This window comes from Argiope bruennichi, chromosome X1 (genome assembly GCF_947563725.1).
Source record: "Argiope bruennichi chromosome X1, qqArgBrue1.1, whole genome shotgun sequence".
Taxonomy (NCBI): Eukaryota; Metazoa; Arthropoda; class Arachnida; order Araneae; family Araneidae; genus Argiope; species Argiope bruennichi.
Genome location: NC_079162.1, coordinates 26,738,386 through 26,759,858, shown reverse-complemented (window position 1 = coordinate 26,759,858; position 21,473 = coordinate 26,738,386). Strand labels below are relative to the sequence as shown.

Below are 21,473 nucleotides of genomic sequence, written 5' to 3'. Positions count from 1 at the left end.
CCTTTCTGGTATTTATCGTTTTAATTTTATCGTCTGGTTTTGTTTAGTTTTGAACCCTTAATTACACTGATTTTCTGTTGGCATTTTTTAAAAAAAATTAACAGTATGTAGTTTAACAAAGTTTCGTACTAAAAACCCTTGCATAACGCCCGTTCCAAATAATTACTAACATGCAAATGAAATAATAAACTTACTTTGTTTATGTATTAAAATTTAAATTATGTTTAGCTACTATGATTTTAAATAGTTTCCACCAAAAATACATTTGCACCAAACTTTGATGCATGTGAATTTTATCATGCTTATAATTTTTATTTATTATATAATTAATTTTTATATTATATTAATTTTTATTTCTAGAAACGTCGTTTAATTTTCATGGTAGCGTTTCTGGAGGTTATTTTGAATAACGTAATTCAGTGTTAAAATTTCAGCTTAATTGTTTTTAAACTAAATTCTGAATTATTCTAATCACTTAAATAATATTTTCCATTGTTTCATTTTCGGAAATGATGAATAGCTGTCCATTTTATTCTTATCCATTTATTCATCTTGAATTTCATCCTTATACTTGATGAATGATTTTTTTTTTTGATGTTGTCTTTTATTGGTTCGTCCATCAGCCTCGTTCATTGCCGTTTAAGTAAAGTATAAACTTTAAGTAAATCATTTATTCCTTAAGATATGATCTCTATTTCAAAGTGTCATCATAATGGTCTTTGAATGGCCTTTGTCTGATCTGTTATTACATAAAGATCCGATGTCTAATTCTATTGATCAAAAGTTTTTGCCCTTTTACGCGACTTAAGTTCAGAGTCCCTTCTTTGATCTACTGATACTACTGGCTCATCATTAACGGTGTCAACGGCCATATTTCTGAATTCGATAACGTGCCGCTGGTATCTTCTTGGTCTTCAAAAGACGTTCAACTGCAGGTAATGCTCTTCTGAAAGAGATTTCATATTGTTCTAGTGAGTATTCAATGTCGTGTGAAAAACCTTTGCGCTTCTTTGTTCAACTGGAGAGCTCAGTGGAGCATAGCGCCGGTGTTTGTGAGGAGTGATTCGGGCTACGCCATAGTAATTACTGGACACGTCAGTGTTAGAGGTTGCACAGGAGCTTGAACACAGTTTTCAGAGAAATCAACGAACCAACTTTAGATTTTTTAAATTGAAATGAGAGAGAAAGAGATTCTTTTTCATTGTTTGTTTTAACTTTTCAGCAAACATATTATTAATTAATATACAACAGAAAAACGGGCCACCTGATATATTAAAATATTTTAAAAGTAGGGTGTCTTTACTGCATTATATAATTATGTAAAAAAATAGAATATAAAGAAATATATATTTGCAAACTTGTGATAAAACCTTAAAAGCTAATACATCTCTATAGATCTCTTGAATGGGCGTAATATGTCGAACTGATACTTGATTTCGCATTATGTACTTATCAGCATCCGAGAATTTATGGATTGAATAGTAAATGTAATAAGTTACTTCATTTCCTATAAATCAGTACAAGATGTCTGACATATATAATTTTACATAACATCAAATGAAAAAATAATCTGAAAGATCTGGAATTCGCCTTCTGCCATAACGATAGCCTGCTCATAGCTGGTATTCTTTCGCTAAACTTTCACCACACATCGACCGACATTTTACAATTCGCACGCAAAATTACTTCTGGGAGAAAAAAAAAAAAAAAAAGCTTTTGAACTAATTTGTTAATTTGTAGAAATCGACTTTTGTCATCTCCCGCGTTTTGATAACGATATGCACAAGACGAGTTTTGTTGTTTCTCGCTTAAGATGTGTAAATTGAAATGTCTCATACAGTTTTAATCAGAATATATCTAGCTCCATCTATTTAATTTCGGGGATAACAATACTATGATACAAAAGTTTTATAATCGTGTAAGTAACACATGACAGCAAAAGAATGCCTTTGTTCCCAATTATTTTTTCACATACATTGATATTGTATCTAATAAATTCGCATAGACTGTATTTATATATCAAAGAGAAAAATCATAGAACCTCACTTTTTCATGCCATTGCTCTGAAACAGTGAAATGATACTGTTGTAGTCAACTTATTTTCAATGAGTTCTTTCCATCGTTACACTCGAAAACTAAGCTGACGATAACATTTAAAAGTTGTTCGAATTCTGATATAATTTCGCAATCTCCTAACATCTGAACTAAGGTTTACATTCTTACTTTCAAATGGCACAATATCTTGGATACTTAAATCAATTTCAGATGTCATATGTCCACATTTAAAACTTGCTATTTTTTCCCACAAAATCCTGCTCTATAAATATACATTGAAGACTATACTTCAACGATTGGTTGTTTGTACCTCGACGAATAAATTATTTTTGCATAATATCATTAAATTATGTCAAATCGAAACTTACCATGTACGAAAATTTGCAGCAAAATTACAGCAAAATATAAGGAAGGACTTAGAGCTGAAATCCATATAAATGCAAAAAGAATTAAAACTGCCTTTAATGACACGAAAATTGACTTCACTTATGATATCAATCTCTTACAGATTAGATATTCTAATTCATCCAATAATCTCAATATGGATCGCCAGAAAAGTAATTTTTGTAGAGATTTTGAAAGATATAATATTGCGCGTTCAGTTGATTGATTTACGATTCTCTTTTTTTCCTTGTTTGCGAGTCATATCAGTTTGTTCTTAAGACAGATATAATTTTTAAAATTAAACTTTTCTACGAAATATGATCGAATTTGCTTATGCATCGAAACTTTTTCAAAGTAAATTTTATTCGATTGCATCATCTTTTATGATTAAATAATTGCTGAAATAATAATATTAGATACTTGTTGAAATATTTATATTACTAGTATATAGAACATGCTGGTACTAATATTAAATACATAATAAAATAATATAGATACTAATTACTATTACTCAAATACCATACTTCAAAACATAAATTTATATTTTTTCCGATATCATTCAATATATTTCTGTAGAACATTTCGTCCAAACTTATTGGTAAAAATTTTTAGAATAATTTTATATGCAAGAATTGCACAATTATTTTCTAAATGAAAAAGGGGGTCTTTGCATAGTTGCTGTAAAATACTTGATAATTAATATTGATTTGCTTAACTAGTGTCATTTCTTCAGCTCCTTTACTTCGGTATCATGATTTTCAAGCTAAATATAAAATTTTGAATTTTACACGTCCATGCAGAATTGGTGTCATGTAATGACTCCACCTATCTGACATCCGCAGATAAAAAAAACTGACTGGTCTATTTAAATCAACTTAAATAAATTGCCCTAACAAGTTTTTCTGACTCTCTATTCCAGTTAGGAAAACTCCTAAGATAAATATATTACGCAAAGATAAACCGAGTCAATCGGCTCAAGGTTCGGTGACAATTGCTTATCTTGATAAATTGAGTATGTATGTCTCAATATAAAACAATCTATACGAATACGAGTGTAAGTGATGTTTTGCATTTAACTTTGTGATGTATAACATGAATGCAGAGGATGGATAGACATATAAATAATACGGATAAAAATAAAAAATGATTTTAGAATAGTTAATGCATTTTGAATTTAACTATGTTACATTTAGTACATGTACTTGGAAAAATTTTCCTGCATTTTGTATTGTATCGTTTGTATGAATCGTTTCTGATAAGTCATTCAGTTCTTTTATTGCGATGTTCCAGATAAAGAAGAATTGCCGCTCACTAAAAGCATGTACTCGTTGTAAAGTCACGACTTTTTCTTAAAAGCTCATTTTCTCAGACTTTTGTGAAGTTCTGCTCCCATTGTTCTCTACCGACCTCGTGAATCTGCCTCTGTATCATAATCCTCTAAAATGGAGAACAAGCAACTCAAGAACAGCATTAAAAAAAGTCTGTTCGATTCTGCCAAGAAACAATGCTGCACTTCGCGATCTGCTAGTGAATCTGGAATGAATTAGAATGGTCTGTTCGACCGCAATCTGGACCAGGAAACACCAGAATTTAATAAACGAAACAATTGTGATAATCATTTCGTCTTAACTTTCTCTTCTGTTGTTCTTTCATAGAAAATAAAAGTACTAACATTTTCAACTAAAATGAGAGCCACCCTAATCTGTCATTAGGTCACAAAATGGCAAATGCATTTTCCATAGCTTCTAATTAGAAGCAGTATTTATTTTTTTTAAATTCACTATGGAAATGTGAATTTTTTCATCCTGCAGAATTAAATATAGCATGTTCGAGTTCTATTTATGCTATTGAATAAGAGTTTAAGTTCTATTTTGAAGGAAATGGCGCTTTAAATTATTCGTGTCTTTTGGCCATCAGAGAGAGGAGTTTTAGATTATTCACTGTATGACGAGAATGTACCATGAGTATCAATATATTCTTGTCATACTGTTCATACGATGTGCAGAGTTATGCATCATGAATGTATTGAACCCAATCGATGACGCAACATCTTATTACTCTGTATAAATTTATGTAATTCAGTCCCTGTCTTATCATTTGTATACAAGGTTGATTTTATTTAATTCAAATACTTTTTATTGGAATTTATCAGCACTAAAAACTTTTCTCTGATCCTTTGTAATTTTTGTTAATATAAAAATATCGTTTGCAATTCAAATTTATTTCACTTAATTGGAAGTCGAAACTAAATTTTTATTTTTGAATTATTAACATTAAGCTGTTTGCCCGTATTTTGTATTCTCTAAGATAGACAAATAATTCAAGCTTAATGCTCTTAATTCAGTCTAGTATTTTATTATAATGTAAAGTATTCAATAAAAAAACAAAAAGAAATTTCTTTCTCTTTAAAAACTTTGAACATGTTAGAATGAGAACTGTACTATTTGTTGTTTTAATGAACAGTTATTGTACTCAAGTACTGCATATTATTTATCAAAAATACCTACTTTTTAATGAAATTTTCATTTTTAATATGATTACAATTAATTGTAGCTCTTATTTTATATATTAAAATTATTTTAAAAAATTAATTATGGCTATCTATTATTGGTTAATGCAATGAAATGTCTGTTTATATAAATTGGGCTATATTATTTATTGAAACTGTTAAATATTAAAAATAAATACTTACTGACATTTTTAGTTTACAATGTGATGTTTTCTCTTACTGTACTTGTTTCAGAGCGAATTTTCATTCTGAGCTTGTCAATGTTAAATCAGCCAAATTCTTCTGCATTTTCTTGATGACCGCCTGCAATAATATTGAATTTTCTAATAGATAATAAATGATTTCGGATTCTTTTTCTCTGTCACAGTTTTTATTGTTAAATTTTTAAGGGATTACCTGTTTCAACTTGGGAAAATTCAGATACATTTTTGAATTCTAATTTCTTCTTTTCTCATGGTCCTTAAATAATACGTAAAATCTTGGCATTTTAAATATTCATCAAAATGACTATGGATTTCCGTTTTTTAAAGAAAACATATTCAGATGAAATTGTAGAGTTGAGTAGTGGAAAATTCTTGCGAATATCGTTTTTATTAGTGAGTGGTTTAGTCACTGAAATTGGTCGAAATCATCAAATAGTTCGATTTCCTCTGAATTTTCGAATGAAAATCATTGTCACTTTAATCTAATTACCATCGCTATTTTAAAAATTACTATGTATCATAATTTTTTACATATTGGCAATTTCTTAAAAAATGACCATAAGTTTTATGCACAGAAGGCATTCTTTTGAATATAGAAGATCTGATAAATTCAATACACGTTCGACTATGATGCCGAAAAGGTGATTTTGCAATTTCTTTTTCAGTTTCTCTCCTCTGTATCTCTTAAAAATATTACATATTTACCCTGCCTTAAATATTCTAAGGTCATGGCAAAATTTCTAGCAACATAAGCATTAACTTGCCACTCCTAATGATATTACATTGGAACTAGGGGTTAAAAATACCTAATATATTTTGAATTATTTTTTTCTAAATTTAAATTAGTCATAGGTCATTCATTTTACTTTTCTCCTTTCAACACTTTTGACACCCCCAAAATTAATTCTAGTCAAACACTCTTTCAGAATTTAAAAAAACAGTCCTTAAGTGAATGAATGAAACTCATACTGTTTATGAAGTCTACAGTAACCTATTGAAAGACGCTACATGAACAGAAAGATATTTATTGGGCAATTAAGAACCAAATAATAGGTAGAACAGACCCTCCTGGTTCCGATGCCAAAGTATCTCTTGTCAGCAAGGGCTGGGCTGGTTCTCAGGATGCCATATAACGAGCAGACGTTCTTCTTTTTACCTACTGTTAAGTGCCAATCGTGATCTGAATTCATTAATGAGACACTTCGTTATGTTTGACTCACTGAAAGATGACAGCTCCACCGGAAGTCTGACAGTATTATTTTTGTCTCTACTAAGGCTCCAGGCTAAATCTTCAGCGGTTCCCTTATCAAAGAGGCCTAAACAGGTTGGCCACCTCGACTCATGCTCCTTGTTTCTCTGTGCCAGGAGTCGGATGACCCAGGTTTCAGTTGAAGCCTTTGGTCAACATTCCAACCAAGATTATGCAATCATGATGTGTGTGCATAGGGAATTATTCTTAATTTGGTCATGCTCTGGTCTGAAAGTGGATGATCAAATTTATTTATCATCGAGCTTCTGTTGGTTGATCGGTTGTGATGATTTTAGTGGCACAAAGACCATATTTTTTCTTCTTTTTACCAAACTGTGACAAGTCATTTCACATTTTTAATTGAGAAATTTCAAATTATATTTTTAAACGTCAAAATTCATTATTTAAAGTATGAATGTAAATATTGATAGAAATATTAAATTTTGATTTTTTTTTTCTTTTTAAATGTATTTTAGGATTATTTCAAAGTTGCTTTTATCTATAATTTTTCTACTTGGACTTTATATACATATATATATACACGTTTATGCTTCTCATTGTAACTGAGTACGAATTAACTGAACCGTCTTAATCAATGGGCTAATTAGGTTTCTGACCTTGAGATGCTGATCAAAGTGCAACTGAAAATTTACCAATACATGCCTTTACAGTTTTATAGATTAAATTGAGCCTATTTAGATCAATCAAATATTTAAAAAAAAGAAAATCAGTTGATTGCAGAGCGTTATATACATGTATGCACATATAATTATATTAATAAGGATATTATCTAAATATATAGGATTCGATGACTTGAATACGGTTTTTTGTATTTTATTAAATAATTGTAATAAAACTGTTAATTAAAAACTTTAGTTATGTTTTATTCTAATAATTTAAATCTTAAATTTATTCGTCCATTTTTTAAAAAAAATAATTTGTAGAATAAACTAGAAAGAATACTTTATAACATAATAGTTTAATCGTGTATATAACTAATAGTGGTGAGAGCTAGATTTAAAAATCCTATTTCGGAAAGGCACCGATTTGAGAAATTGAAATTTGGTATTAAGTTATCTTTTTCCTTTCTCAACTATTAGTCAGATATTTTTGTTGGACCATGGGCTCTCAAATTCTTAGATACAGTTCGGATGAGAGGCCGAATTATTCCATCTCAAGGCTTTCAAATTTAAGACAGTCGATTATTTTAAGTTTAACCCATTTTTGGCTGTAATTTTTTAAAAACTGAAAATGTTTAAGAATATTGTTTAAGCAAAAATATTTAAGTATTCGTTAAATTTTAAAAATGCTAAATAGCTTTAAATTTTGCGTTTTCTACTTAAAAATAAATACGAAAATGCGATCTGTTTTGTTAATCAAAACTATTCATAACTGAGAAGAAAATGATGCAATAAACGAACCTCAAAGATGCACTTTCGATAAAAAAAAATGTATATAAATTAATAAAATAATTAATTAAATGTATGTAATTAAGGAAATCTACAGCTATTGTTCTAACGGATTCCCACTACACTTTTGCACATGCTTTTTTTTTCGTCGAAAAGTGGTCGTCTCAGGATGCTAAAACAGATAGTACCTTATGATTTGATTAAAAATTTTAACTTCCTACTTTGTTTCTTATGATAAAGTTTTTATCAGTTCTATATTTATGGAACAAAATTTAATTGAATTGATCACTGCAGATATGAAACATATTACCAAATAATAATTTTTAACATAAAAGACTATTTAATACATTCCTGATGTAGCAAAATTTAATTAAAAATTATCTGAATTGTGAGAACGTCTCCTAATAAAATTTCAAATACATTTCTAATTTTAAAAATTTAACCATCCGCCTTTAAAAGTATTTTCTGTTTTAGCATGTTTTGGTCGAAGAGTTGGACCCAACATAATCAACTTTTCTATATCCTGACCAGTTTTATTTCGAATGTACCACTGAATTATTGAACAAAACTCCGTTAGACGTCAACTTTCTGGTACACAAAACACATATTTTTAAAGTCTCCATATTACAAATGCGAAAAATTTAACGATTGACTCCCGAAAATAATCAGTATCTGAACAGGTATGCAAACCGAAGAAACATTTGAAATAAAATTAATACTAATACCAATAATTACTTTGTCATTCTTTACAGAGCTCCTTAGCTTAGCTAAAAGTCGGGGCATGTTCTGCAAACTTGGAACGAATTTTTTCCTGATCTACAGTAAATACTAATTTTAATCCAACCCCATAACAATACCATTGTTTGAATACGTTTTTTTTTTCCTACAGTAAACGATTTGTCTACCCCCCCCCCTTCCTTAACCAGCTTTCTACAAAAAAAAAAATATTTCTAGTTTGGGGCCCTGCTTTTTTTCTGTAATGAGCCGTTCAATAATAGCTTCTGCTCTTTGTTTGCGAAATTTGATAGAAAGTATAAAAGGTGCTTAGTTGCCAAAGAATTCTCTAAACATTATACTGTCCTTTCTTATCAGTCAAACAAATCTTATATCAAACCAAAAATAAGAAAGTGTTTTTTTCTTCTTTTTAATTTGAAAGACCAGCCATTGGAACTCGGAAAACTTGATGCATTACATGGCTTCTCTGTTGTAAATCGCCAGCCTTATCGATAAAGACTATGCAAAAAAAGCCGAGACAAAGCTTCCAGTCCATCCTACTCTCTGTAAGACAATTAGTAATGGTGATGCTGCGTTGACCCGTGGCATCTGACCCACAGAGCCGGTGACCTGAAGCTGCGGCAAACGGAGTGGAACTGCCCGTGGGATACTGGTAGTCACCGACCTTGGATAATCCTTACCACCCCAACCATATGTTTCTACTGCTCGACTTTCAATAAAGAGGAAACAATAGAGAAACTAAAAACAGTAAGGCTAAAATTTCACCCTTAAAGCATGTCCATTGGTTTCGAATGTCAAACAACCTGTCGTGCGGTGAATGAGCCAACTATAAAGACAATGCGGAAAAGCAACTTGTGGCGTATTGTCTTCTTTCATATTAAAATTTTAGTTCACGCAAAGACCGCTCAATTTGGGTGATAAGACTAGTGCAGTCTGTCATAAGTAGGAGCATGTTTCGTGTCTACTAATATAAATCTAAGAACAGATAATGTGCATTGTTGGTTTCTATATTTGTCGATAGTACCCATTGTTTCTCTAATACCTTCTACGCAATTGAATTTTGTTTCCAGAACATCAATTTTCTGGGTCTTCGAAACACTCTGAGGTTCAAGTTAGCCACGATTTTAACCTAACCTAAACTTTTTTGGAACTTCAAATGAAGAGCAGTTTTTTGTTCATTATTTCAAAAAGTTTTCTTTGAATTTCAGGATACTTAACCGTAACAAAATTAAAAAGCAGTTGATATGCTCAGTTCATAAGGACTCTATTAATAGTAATATCACGCTTATTATTCCTACTATTTGTGGTTTTTAGTATAATGCAAGTACTCAATAATTTGTAAGTCTCAGAGATAACTAGTTTGTTTCAACATTTTGTATTATTTTAAATACCAAAATTGCATATTCACTATTAATGAACGTATTTCGAAGCTGCATAGTATGAATAATATTTCTAATGTTCTACCGTCTTATTTTCCAACTTGTTCTTTCAAATATATGCATTAGTTTGGCGATAATTACACCATAATACGCTAAACATTTTCAGTTGAAGAGAATAAATTAATATCCTCTATTTATTGGGAGCTCGGGGAGAAATTTTATTATGTGAAAAAACAAAGACCATGAAAGCTTGATTACCCTGACGTTTTCTCACCATTTAGAATTAAAGGCGAATACAAATTCATTTGCCGTAAATTCTAATAACTATTTAACGTTTTGGAATAATTTTTATTATTTTCAATGAAATACTGATATTTATTTTAGCTATAATGTAAATAAACGAGATGGAGAAGCTAATAAATAAATTTAAAAAAAAAACCTTATCTTTGCAAAACTTTTGCGTTTCATTGCGTCGCTATACCAACAAGTTTTGATAAATATATTGATACGCTTGCATATAAGATTTCTGTGGCAAATAGAATCATCATTATTTTGATTGCTTGATTTAAGCAAATTAAGAGTTAAATATGAATGGACTATAAACTTTTAGCATTTTAGTTTTGAAAATTCATTCAGTAAATGTGCAGAATTGTTTTTCCTCTAATAATCATAAACAAGAAATTTCTTGCTTTAGTTTAGTTATATTAATGCCCTGTTTTAAAGCAACACTAGGGCTATTTTGGGACGGACCTCACTGTTTCGAACCGCAATCAGATGCTCAGAACAGCATTTGAGCTGGCACCCTTTTCAAACTTTCACACCACATTAAGGGAGTACGTTTGTCTCTGATAAATTTAACGAGCACTTGAACAAGGCGGTTCTTCGATGGAATCGGGTCTCGAACCTGGATCCCTTTAGTCCTAAGGCTGAGACCATTGACGGCATTTCGGAAACGTGCTGCTTTACTGATTCATTTAAAAATTTTGAGATTTTGTAAATGATGTATAGTTTTGATATCGTATTATAGCATTGTTGAATGTTTTAATGCCTAAGTTTGAGAAGCGATAATGCGATGCCCGTTTGACACACGTCTATGATGTTTAATGTGTTATCACATCATGAAAATTATAAAAGGCCATCTGGAATTCAAAGGCCTCAGGCCTCGTATGAAAATTCCCAGTAGTTTACATTTACAGTTTTTGAAGGCTTCCAAGTATCTGCATTAATAATAAGATTAAAAAGATGTAAATTTCAGCAAAATGAAGTGAAAATTGGATATTTACATTTTTCCGTACCAAGAATTTTTGAAAGAATTTAACATATCATTCTGCTTATTTTTTGAAATACACTTAATGAAAAGAAAATCGATCTAAGCTATCATTTCCCCCTCGTTATTCATTATTAATTAATTAATTTATTTTTTTGCAGAATGTAGAACTCGATGGAAGGTATCCGTTATCAGGTTGAGACGTCGATATCTCGAAATCGGGATTTAATGATGGAAGATCGCTACCGACGTCTCCACTACGAGGGGGCGCCACCACAGTTCTGGACTCAGACCCCACCAAAAGCTGTTGCCCTGACTCGTTTCAAGCGCCATCTACCGGCCATTCCAAAGAAAAAGAGCAAGGAGTCCAGTAAAAAGGGGGAACATTTTGACATTTCTACATATGCCAAGCATTATAAGGATAAATATGGATCAGTTTCGGCCCATTCAACTAGCGCAATATATGGAGCTCTGAGAGCCCCGCATTATCACGCTATTTATGGACCATCCAACATGTGGTATGCTTCTGTAAGAAGTCTGAATCGGGGATGCCCCCGAGAAGTGATGTATCCACCAGAAGCTTACGAGTGGAGAGAGACCCTTTATGAAGACGTTACCAAAGAAGGTAAATGCCTAGTTTTACTTTACAGTGATGTTTGATAATAAAAGGAATAAAGTCAGCTTTAATAGCTACGACTTTATTAACCCTTATCCATAATGTTGCTTAGACCTAAAATAGCAATCCCCATATATTAAGATATGTCTAGCATACGGAGGGAATTATGCAGGGTGAGTATAATGTCTTGCCCAGATTGTAAAAAATTATTACGCAATAAATATTATACTTACACTTATTTCCTTTAGAAATCTGATTATTTCTCAGTTAAATTTGTAATTATACTAATTAGCTTATAAAATTTTAACGTGTGCTCCATTTGTAGCTCGAAAAATGAAATGTGCTATTCTGGTTCTTATTAAAGATTTTTCAACGTTTATTTGTTGTGTAACAAGAGACACAGCATGTGTTATGCGCTTGATTATCACAAAATAGTGTGGCAATCATCCATATCAATATTTAAATTCCCTTTGAGCATCAATAGTTGATTTCCTTTCATGGAATAACAAAACCCATTCTGCTTTTTCTCTCATCTTCATTTATCTAAAAAATACAATTTCATTTACTCGTATAGATTAGATGTGCAATTTATTAAATAAAGAAAAAAAAAAAAAAAAACATTGAGAACACGACAATGTAGTGGCAAAAAATTGTATATTTCTATCTTCAACGATTATTTCATACCAACCCTTTGTAATCAGGATATGATTTTATACTCACCATGTATTAACTATTTAACAATATTATTTTATCTTGTAGGTTATGGCGCGAAAATCTTAAATATAAATGAATGAAAATTTCGCCACAGTCAGAGTAGTTACGTACAGTTTATCTTTAATGAACATATCTTTTGTTCTTAAGTTTTAGCAAAAATTGGAAGAAAGTCTAAAGTGTGAATTTTTGCCTACATATTTAACAGCATTCCAAGAATCTATGATTTTTCTTCTCAAAGCAACTGGAGGTTTGGGCGAAGCCTTTGCTATCCAATAACCAGCTGGGTCATTTTTTTTTCCTCCTATGAGAATTAGATGACTAATAATTTATCTATATGTGTATTTGAGCATCTTAATATACGGAATCTCTACCCGAAATGCGATTTTTTGATAAGAAATTATCATTCAACTTTGTAAATTTATCATCTTCATGAATAATTAATAGCTCATTTTTGCATTTCAGTTAATCTATAATTATGTAAATTATTAAATTAATCTACAATTATGTAATTAATTATATAAATCTACAATTGTGTTCGTAAACATTTTTGGACCAAAAAGAATTCCTGATTGAAAAAAAAATTATAAAGCCGTGTGATTGACAAATTTTTGTTTCTTAAAATATGATTCTCTTTAAATCATAAAATTGCCTAAAAGTGAAGTTTCTGTTTTTTCAACAACTACAAAAACTTACGAAATTGAATTTAATAGTAATAATATGTAGCCATACTTGAATAAGATAAATATACCAAAAAAGGCGACATTCATTCTTCCGGAAAAAAAGCACTAAATCCTTCATAATAACACTTTTGAATGGACGAAATAAGAACTTATTTCAATTTTCAAGCAGAAAAGAAAATTGCTGCTTTTTCTTCCAATTATTCGACATGTTTTTCCGCGGTTTCCATTTTCCATTCGTGCAATCCATTCATGTGTGTGATTTTTTTTTTCTTTTGCAGTTGAAAATATGCGACGTTTTCCATTGCATGTTTATTTAGCTTACAGAAAAAATTTGAGGCTAGAAACGTATCATTTGAAAAAAAATTACAGTATTCTAAGAATGCTAGCTTGAAATCTTGAATATGATTTATGAGATTTTAATCTTGATAAATTTCTCAAATTTCGATAGACTTGACAAATATTGCATAAATTGAAAAAATGTGAATTATTCTATTCACAAGGCTGACTGAAATATTTGAAATCTGTTTAACCTTACACTTTTCAATTTTTTTTTTTATACATCAACTAAATTTTATGAAAATGGGTGTAAGAAAATATTTGATATTTTTAAAGTAATTTCAAGATTCTGTATGCATATCTCAAAAAATAATATATAATTTATTTCGCTTATTAACAATCCTGTATATTCCTTGCATTCATAAACAGAAATTTAGAGCATTTACAAAAACGAGTCTTATAATTAAAGATATATATAAAAATAAACGCACAAAACCACAAAATGAAAAACAAAAAGGAAAGAATATCGCGGTATATTGTACGTTAGGTGGAGAAATATCCCGTTGATATTCAAACGGTGTTTTTCCGTCATAATGACCAACAAATTAACGTTAAACAATGGGCTATTATCGCCCAAAAAGCGCCGCCAAAAGGAAATGAACAATCCTAAATTAGAGGATATATAATACAAAGAGAGAGAGAGAGAGAGAGAGAGAGAGAAATATACATATTTATACAGAAAATTTAATGGTATGAAATATTTATAAATAAAATTTTTTACTATATTATTTCATTCTATTAATCATTTCGCAAATAAAAATGTACCTTTACCCTCTTACAACATGAGATATACGCGTAGCGGAAAGAAAATATCTATTAAAATTCTACTCTTTCTACCTGAAAATAGGTTATGCATTAGTTCATGGGAAAATACTATTATAATGAAAATTCGTAAAATGTAGATTTTAATCCACAATCTACTTTAAAAATTAGATTGTGGATTAGAGTTTAATAAAACGAGTTATGCATAAATGAATCTCTGCCTGATGAAGGGTTAATACAAAATCCGATTGTGAATATTTTCTGGCATCCATTAAGTGTTCTGATGCACGCGAGGAAGCTTTTGGGTTAATTATATTGTAAATCAGTTCATTATTATTTAATGAGAGAGACACTGATCTATTTTTTCTATTGCTATTAATTTCTAAAGTTAGCTTCATTTCATTCTTTGCTTTTGTATTCGCAATGGACCAGTAAGAATTTTTATTATTATTATTAATAATCCTTTTGCAATTATTTCTCAAGGGATCATTAAAGATCGTTTTAATGATTGGACTTAACGAACTATATTAGTAATTATGCCTTAAATGAATCTGAAAAATTAGCGTTAATTTACCGTATGGTGTCATCCATGTGCAACATTTAGAGCGTTCTTATCACCAATTTAACTGCTTCATCTTACAAATTCTGTTATGTGCTGTTATGGTTTAAAAGTAAAATAAATGAGAATGAACATTTGTACTCAATCATTGAATGATGGAATTTTTGAATATTTTTTAAAACAAACGTGTGTTAATGTCGTTTTGTTATTTTCTCGAAAACGAAGGAAGCAAAAAGAAAATATTGTAATCTTCAAAAATTTGAACCTCGAGATTTTGCCGAATTTCTACATATCGGACCTCTCCTAACACAAAGTTTTTGGAATTATGTGTCTGATTGTGCAAATTATGGAATTATGTGTGCGATTGCTTAAAATTGCTAAAAACTTGACAATTGAAATGTGATATGTAATCTCTAAACCAAAATTGTGGATTTTTACAATTTTTGATGAAATCTATCAACTGAAGCCTGTTGAATTCTCATGTAGAAAGAAGGGCAGACTGACACATTAAAAAAAAAGAACATGCGTGAGATGGTCGAAATTTAACATACAGCTTTATCACCAAAGTTATAAAAGTGCATCAGATTTTAACTTAAATCCGTCAATATATTAAATGTCCTTCGATTTGTTTGCCCAGCTTGTGAACACTGTAAACTCACTTAGATAAATAAAATACGTTATGTGGTCTTATCTTCAAAATTGTAAATTTGTACCAAATTTTGGACTCAACTAGAAATCTTATTTTGTACGCATTCGTGAAACTTGAAGGGAAAACATTTCCTGTAATTAAATTTTATTTTAATATTTTTAAAATTGCTAAAAAATCGATTTCCTTAGGGTATGAAATCGATAATTGTAGGGTTTCTATGTCTTGGTAAAACAGCATCGTTTTCATTGGTTTGATCCGCGATTCCGCTGAATCTGGGTCAAATGTCTTCACTTTGATGGGGTGGAAGTTTGGAAATTAGAGTATAAGCTCAGTTGCTCGTCCTCGTTATCTGACTACGCTTTGAAATTGCAAGATTCATTCCAAAACAAATTTCATGGAACTTCAAAACAAGACAGGTATCTAAACAAATAAGTTACAAACCAAATCAAATCATCATCGTTGTTACATATTTTATTGAATAATCACCATTAATAATTATATCATAAAAAAAAAAAACTGGCATAGGTCTCGAATGTGCGGAATCGAGCTATTTCTTTGTTTCCCTTCCTGAAAACATGTGCAAGTTTTTGTACAAAATAATCAATTGAAACTTTACTTTTAATTATAAAAGTGCCCTTTTCTTAGTCGTACATAAATACACATTTCTTTAAAAATGAATTTTATCCTTCAGATATTATCTTAGTTTTGAAGAACTATTTTAAACTGTAATAAATTCCTTTTAAGCAAATTCCCTTATTATCCCATATAGATATTATGAAAATCCAGCTCCATAGGCCGTTAACTTTCTAACCAAAATAACATTTGAATAAATGTTTATTTAGGATGTACTTGGGAAGTATAATGACAAATATTCCAGTCAGAGAATTAATATTATTTTTAACTGCTCTCATTTTCGTCAAAGCATTATTTTCATTTATTAAAGAATTTCTAATTTATAATCAGCACCGATATTTATAAATGTGACCTCTATATGTATAAAATGATTGCATACAATTTTTTTTATCTCACTAGTTTCATCAAAATGTGGATTTAAACCTCTTACATCAAATAAATTGTAATCCATAAGAAATAAATTTATCAGATAACTTGAATATTAATTTAAGAATTCCCATTTATTCGCTTTGTATTGATTTCTTTTCTTGGTGAAATGATACAGATAGTTTTAAATGTTTAAGAACTAACAAACTGGGTACCAGAGGAAAAAGAAATCTATTTTTAAAATAATTGTTAACTTATATGTTTATACAATTTAGTTGTATTTAATCTTTTAACAGTAATACAAAGGTTGATTATGTTATTTAATTGTTGTAATTGATTGGAGTGGGTTTCTACCAAATACTGTGAAAATATTTTGTGAAACGTAGCAATTTTTCATTTATTACATGATATTTTCTTTGCAATGAAATAAAAAAGGGCATATAAGATGCATTTAATGCTTCATAAATTTTCATTTTGCATAAAGCACTAAATTTCTATCACAGTAGCAACTGCTTTATTCAAAAAAAGGTTTTTTCACGTGTTTTTCTTGCAGTTTAAGCTCTTTTTGTTGTTGAGTTTACATTTGTTTCAATTAAAAGAAATTTTTTTAATTTTATCTATAATTTTTATAACAATTCAGTCCTTGATTAAATTTTTTATCATGTTTTTGCATTGTATTTTGAATGTTCTGGTTTTCGAGTTTAATTATAAAGTTCTTTTTTGTTTTTGTCCTTCATATAGAGATTCAATTAATTTTTGTACCATTTTCTATGCTGTCGCTTGCAAATATTTAGGTTTCAAACTATTTGACTAATTCTCTGTTTCTTTCAGTGTTTTCAGTTCCTCCTCCTCCACCTGTGGAGATAATTCCTGGGCCAGCTTGTGCTTGTATGGTGAGAAGACGGCCGGGACATGAAGGATCTTCATCTTCCCACATAAAATCTTCCCGTAATCAAACACGTTGCAAATATTGTGCTTCTGCTTTTCCTACTAATGGGTCCCCAAATGGTGGATTACCCATGAAAACACCTGCAAATTCCGAAAAAATGAAATCTCCTTTAGTAACAGATGACAAAACTGATAATAAACCTGAATCTACGAGTAGAATGTCCGGTTATAAAAAGTGTGTAACTGGAAGCTCTAAATATAAGAGCTCAGGATACAAAGGTTCTGGAGTGAATGATTCCGGAATGATATCTAGGAAATCTATACTTGAGTGCGATGTCACTGCTTACGATCTAATCAAAAAAGTTGTCAAAACCCCATCTATTTCTGAAATAGACGACAGTGATATCGATGACAACCTTAGTGATAATGCAATAGCTAAAATGAACAAAGCCAGATGGTTAAAGCTTCAAAATAAATCTAAATTATCACCGGCTAGTGGATCACCAAGACAAATAGCGAACAAAAAATTTGGCAATAAATTTAAGAAGCCGCAAAGTGATAACACTATCTACAGTGACTCGCATAGCGTTTTAGTGGGAGGACAAAGAATTTTCACAGATAATCATAGAGCTAAGTCTCCCGATTTGGATCTTGACTGTGATCCTTCAGATGATTTAGAAGTTAACTGTGATTCTGGTAAGGCTAGGTGGAGAAAGCTGTCAGTTTCAGATGAATCTATCTGTATACCTGATCCTGATTATGATTACAGTGATGAAAGTGATGAAGGAACTGTAATCAGTTCCAAGTTGAGGGATCCCAAGTTTACCTATTCACCTCCTCCTATGCGCAAGTCATCCAACTCGCCACATAATGGTTTAGGTTATGCTTCTAGAGAAATTTCTAAGTCGATGTCGTCCTTACTTTCAGATGACACATATATTCCTAATATTAATGTAAATAATTCCGTTCATTCATCCTTGAAATCTGAAAGCATGTTCATGCCATCTGACTGTGATAACTATGAAAACCCATTACAGCGGGATGACATTTACGATGACAATGATGATTACGGAGAGTCCAGATACGAATCTGAATACCATTCATCAATTCCTTGTACGAATTCTGTGAATTCAAAACAGGAATCGAAATATGAGTCATCAAGTGATTGCAGTAGTAGTGGAGGAACATTGTCCTCGGAATATCCGACATGGACCTCATCGTCATCAAATGAGTTAAAATCAATTTTGAAAAAGAAGCGCAGGCGTGATAATGCCATACAGGAGCCTGAAGATGCCTCTCGCGTTTTTCAAAATTGTAAAGAATCTAAAGATTCGCAAAGAAAGAAACAAGTTCAGTTCCTTCCAGGCTGTGACGAAGCTTTCTTTGATAATGTATCTGTGCAAGATATAGAGTCAAACTTTTTAGATTATAATGAGGATCTCAAAACTGGAAAGGAATATTCGCCTGTAGTAAATCAGAATACTTACGAAACATTACCCGATGTTGAAGGCGATATAAATGAAGATGAATCTTCAAGATACGAGTACATTTCTAATAAAGGTAAGTTTTTGTTTGTGATTATGTTAAACCATTTTTAAATTGAGTAATTGTTTTGCGTTTTAATAAAAATGAATGAAGCCATTGACAAAAATATATTTGTGAAATAATGATTATTATTTTCATTTATTCTGAATGCCAAAAATGGATATTTATCTTTTGCACGTTCATTTTCGTAGAACACATGTATTTGCGACAAAACTTATTCTCATTTCTCATCACAGACAACGGGTAAAAAATTATTTGAAAATATTAAGCTGATTGATTAAATAAATTTTACTTAATTTGATGATTCAGCATGAGTATAAACTTTCGAAAAGCACAGTCCTGAAAATTCATTGTGTTACATTATTGGATTGAAATGTTTTTCTTATCCAATAAGGTTTTTCTTTTCGCATTTGGACCGGTAACTGTTTGTTTAAAAAAAAAAGAAAAAGGACAGAAATGCCTATAACAACAGACGCAAGGATTCGGTCACATAAACAAGTTATTTTTTCTTCGAAAAACTGCAAAAAGTCTGAAACATTTTGGGAACTTCTCGAATAGAAATAAAAATTGCTTCGAGATAGCATTGCCGCGATCACCGGTTTTTGTTTTTCAGTTTGACCCGCATTTAAGTCGGAATAGCTTTCTGCTCCACAGCTTTCTTGGTATGAAGGCTATCGACAAGATTGAAGAGATTTGGGTAGAGATGGTGGAATCTGTTCTTTTGTGCAGGTCTCAAATGAAGGATTGAGCTCGCTGGATTGAATATTTGCATACTTCGCAATTTGGAATCAAAACTACTCGTTTCTTTTATCTTCTATTCTTTGAGAAATGTAGTATTAGGTTTAACGAAATATATAGCATTCTTGAAAATGCGAAAATATAAACCCTTATAGTTTTGTTTTTTTTAAATATTTTCCTCTTTAATTATCATATATAAAAACAATAACCCTGTGTCTTTACTAAAACAAAGTTGAGGAACAAATTTTACGATTTTTTTTTTTTTTTTTTGCGCCTGCTATTGTTAAACCTTCACATGAAAAGTTTATAGAAATCTGTTTCCACCCTCCTAAAAACTATTTAATATTTAAATACTATTGTAAAAATATCTTAAATGTTTAAATATTGTTAAAACCAAACAATATCGTTGTATTTGTTTTGATAAGAAAAGAACTTTTTGTTTAAAAAAATTCAAATACCTTGCGTTTCGGTATTAAGATACAATGAGAAATTAAATATTTAAAGCATACACCTTTTTTTTCCCTCTGGATACTAGAATGTATTTATAAATTGATATTTTTAAAGTGTTTCCTTTTAATTTCTTCGGAAATTAGATTTTTTTTAAGAAACATTTTTTTAAACTTAAAATGATATTTAAAAATCTATTTTGCTTTAAATTTGAAAACATTTCCATTATTTTAAGAAGTCGTATTTGTCTTCTAACTCCTGCTTTAATATGGCATTTTTTTTTCAGCATACACCTTTTTTTATACTTCGTCAGTTTGATTATGTCTGACACTTTTATTGCTATATATATATATTCTAATTTATCCATTCTTTTATAGCTGAATTGGTTTATAAGTGAGAAGATGATTTGAATATATCATTATATCCATCCCATACCTTTAGTGTTATGGGTTTAGTTGTTATTTAAAATTCAAATACGTCAATGATTCTTTTTCAAACGAAATATGGCACTCATTTAAAAAATTATGATCAAATATCATAAACGAGAATATCTTGAATGTCTTTTACAGATTTAAGTTATTTACATCAAGAATCATTAGATCAATGACTTCTATATTTGAATGCTCTTCTACGTATGAAACAAAAAAAATATCAAATTATTATAAATACTTCTCAAATATAATATATCAGTACTAAATTTTAAACGCTTTCGTTGTTTTATTTTGACTCCACAAAACTGATATAAAAAGGTATCATTCGCGATTTTGATCAGAACATAGTTTTCAGAAGTAAGCTCTGGGTCATAATAAGATCTGGCTTTTCATCATATGGTGCAATTTTGAAACAAAAATTGTGTAATATGGATAATTATTGTATTATATACATGTAGGTTTATCGTGTAGTTTACATAGTTTATATAAAAAATAGTTGATAAAAAAATCATTTTAAAGAATATAAGTTCATAAGGCGCATTTGGCCACATAAGGCTCAGTAGAAGCACATAGTCTTGTATATGATTTGGATATATGCATGGTCATTGATTTTACAAAGGAATTGTGTACTGAATTTTAAAAACAATAATTGCGTTTAATATAACTTTTTATAAATGCTTTACACTTATTTACTCTGAATTACATGAGTGATAATTGTTAAAGAAATCGTGCAGCGTGGGATTAAAATGAATTTGGCATTCAGGGCAAGAAACCATTCTCAATTCAATCTTTCAAGCCGGTGGGTTTGAGAAATACGAAAACATGTCGTTCATCTTCGGCTTCTACAAATGCAAATACCTCATTTCACATTATTAACTCTCAGAATGAGAGATTTAAAGCAAAAACCAGATTCCAAGTA

At 30.3% G+C, this 21,473-nt stretch overlaps 1 protein-coding gene across 2 annotated transcripts in view; it reads left to right on the top strand.

The window, feature by feature from the left end:
- Window positions 1-21,473, top strand: part of LOC129958327 (uncharacterized) — a 139,813-nt gene that overhangs the window by 62,568 nt on the left and 55,772 nt on the right. For both annotated transcript variants that reach the window (XM_056070738.1, XM_056070739.1), the window contains exons 3-4: window positions 11,352-11,815; window positions 17,337-18,953. In XM_056070738.1, coding sequence (XP_055926713.1) covers window positions 11,365-11,815; window positions 17,337-18,953 — 2,068 coding nt within the window. In that variant the 5' untranslated portion in view covers window positions 11,352-11,364. The remainder of the gene's footprint in view (window positions 1-11,351; window positions 11,816-17,336; window positions 18,954-21,473) is intronic.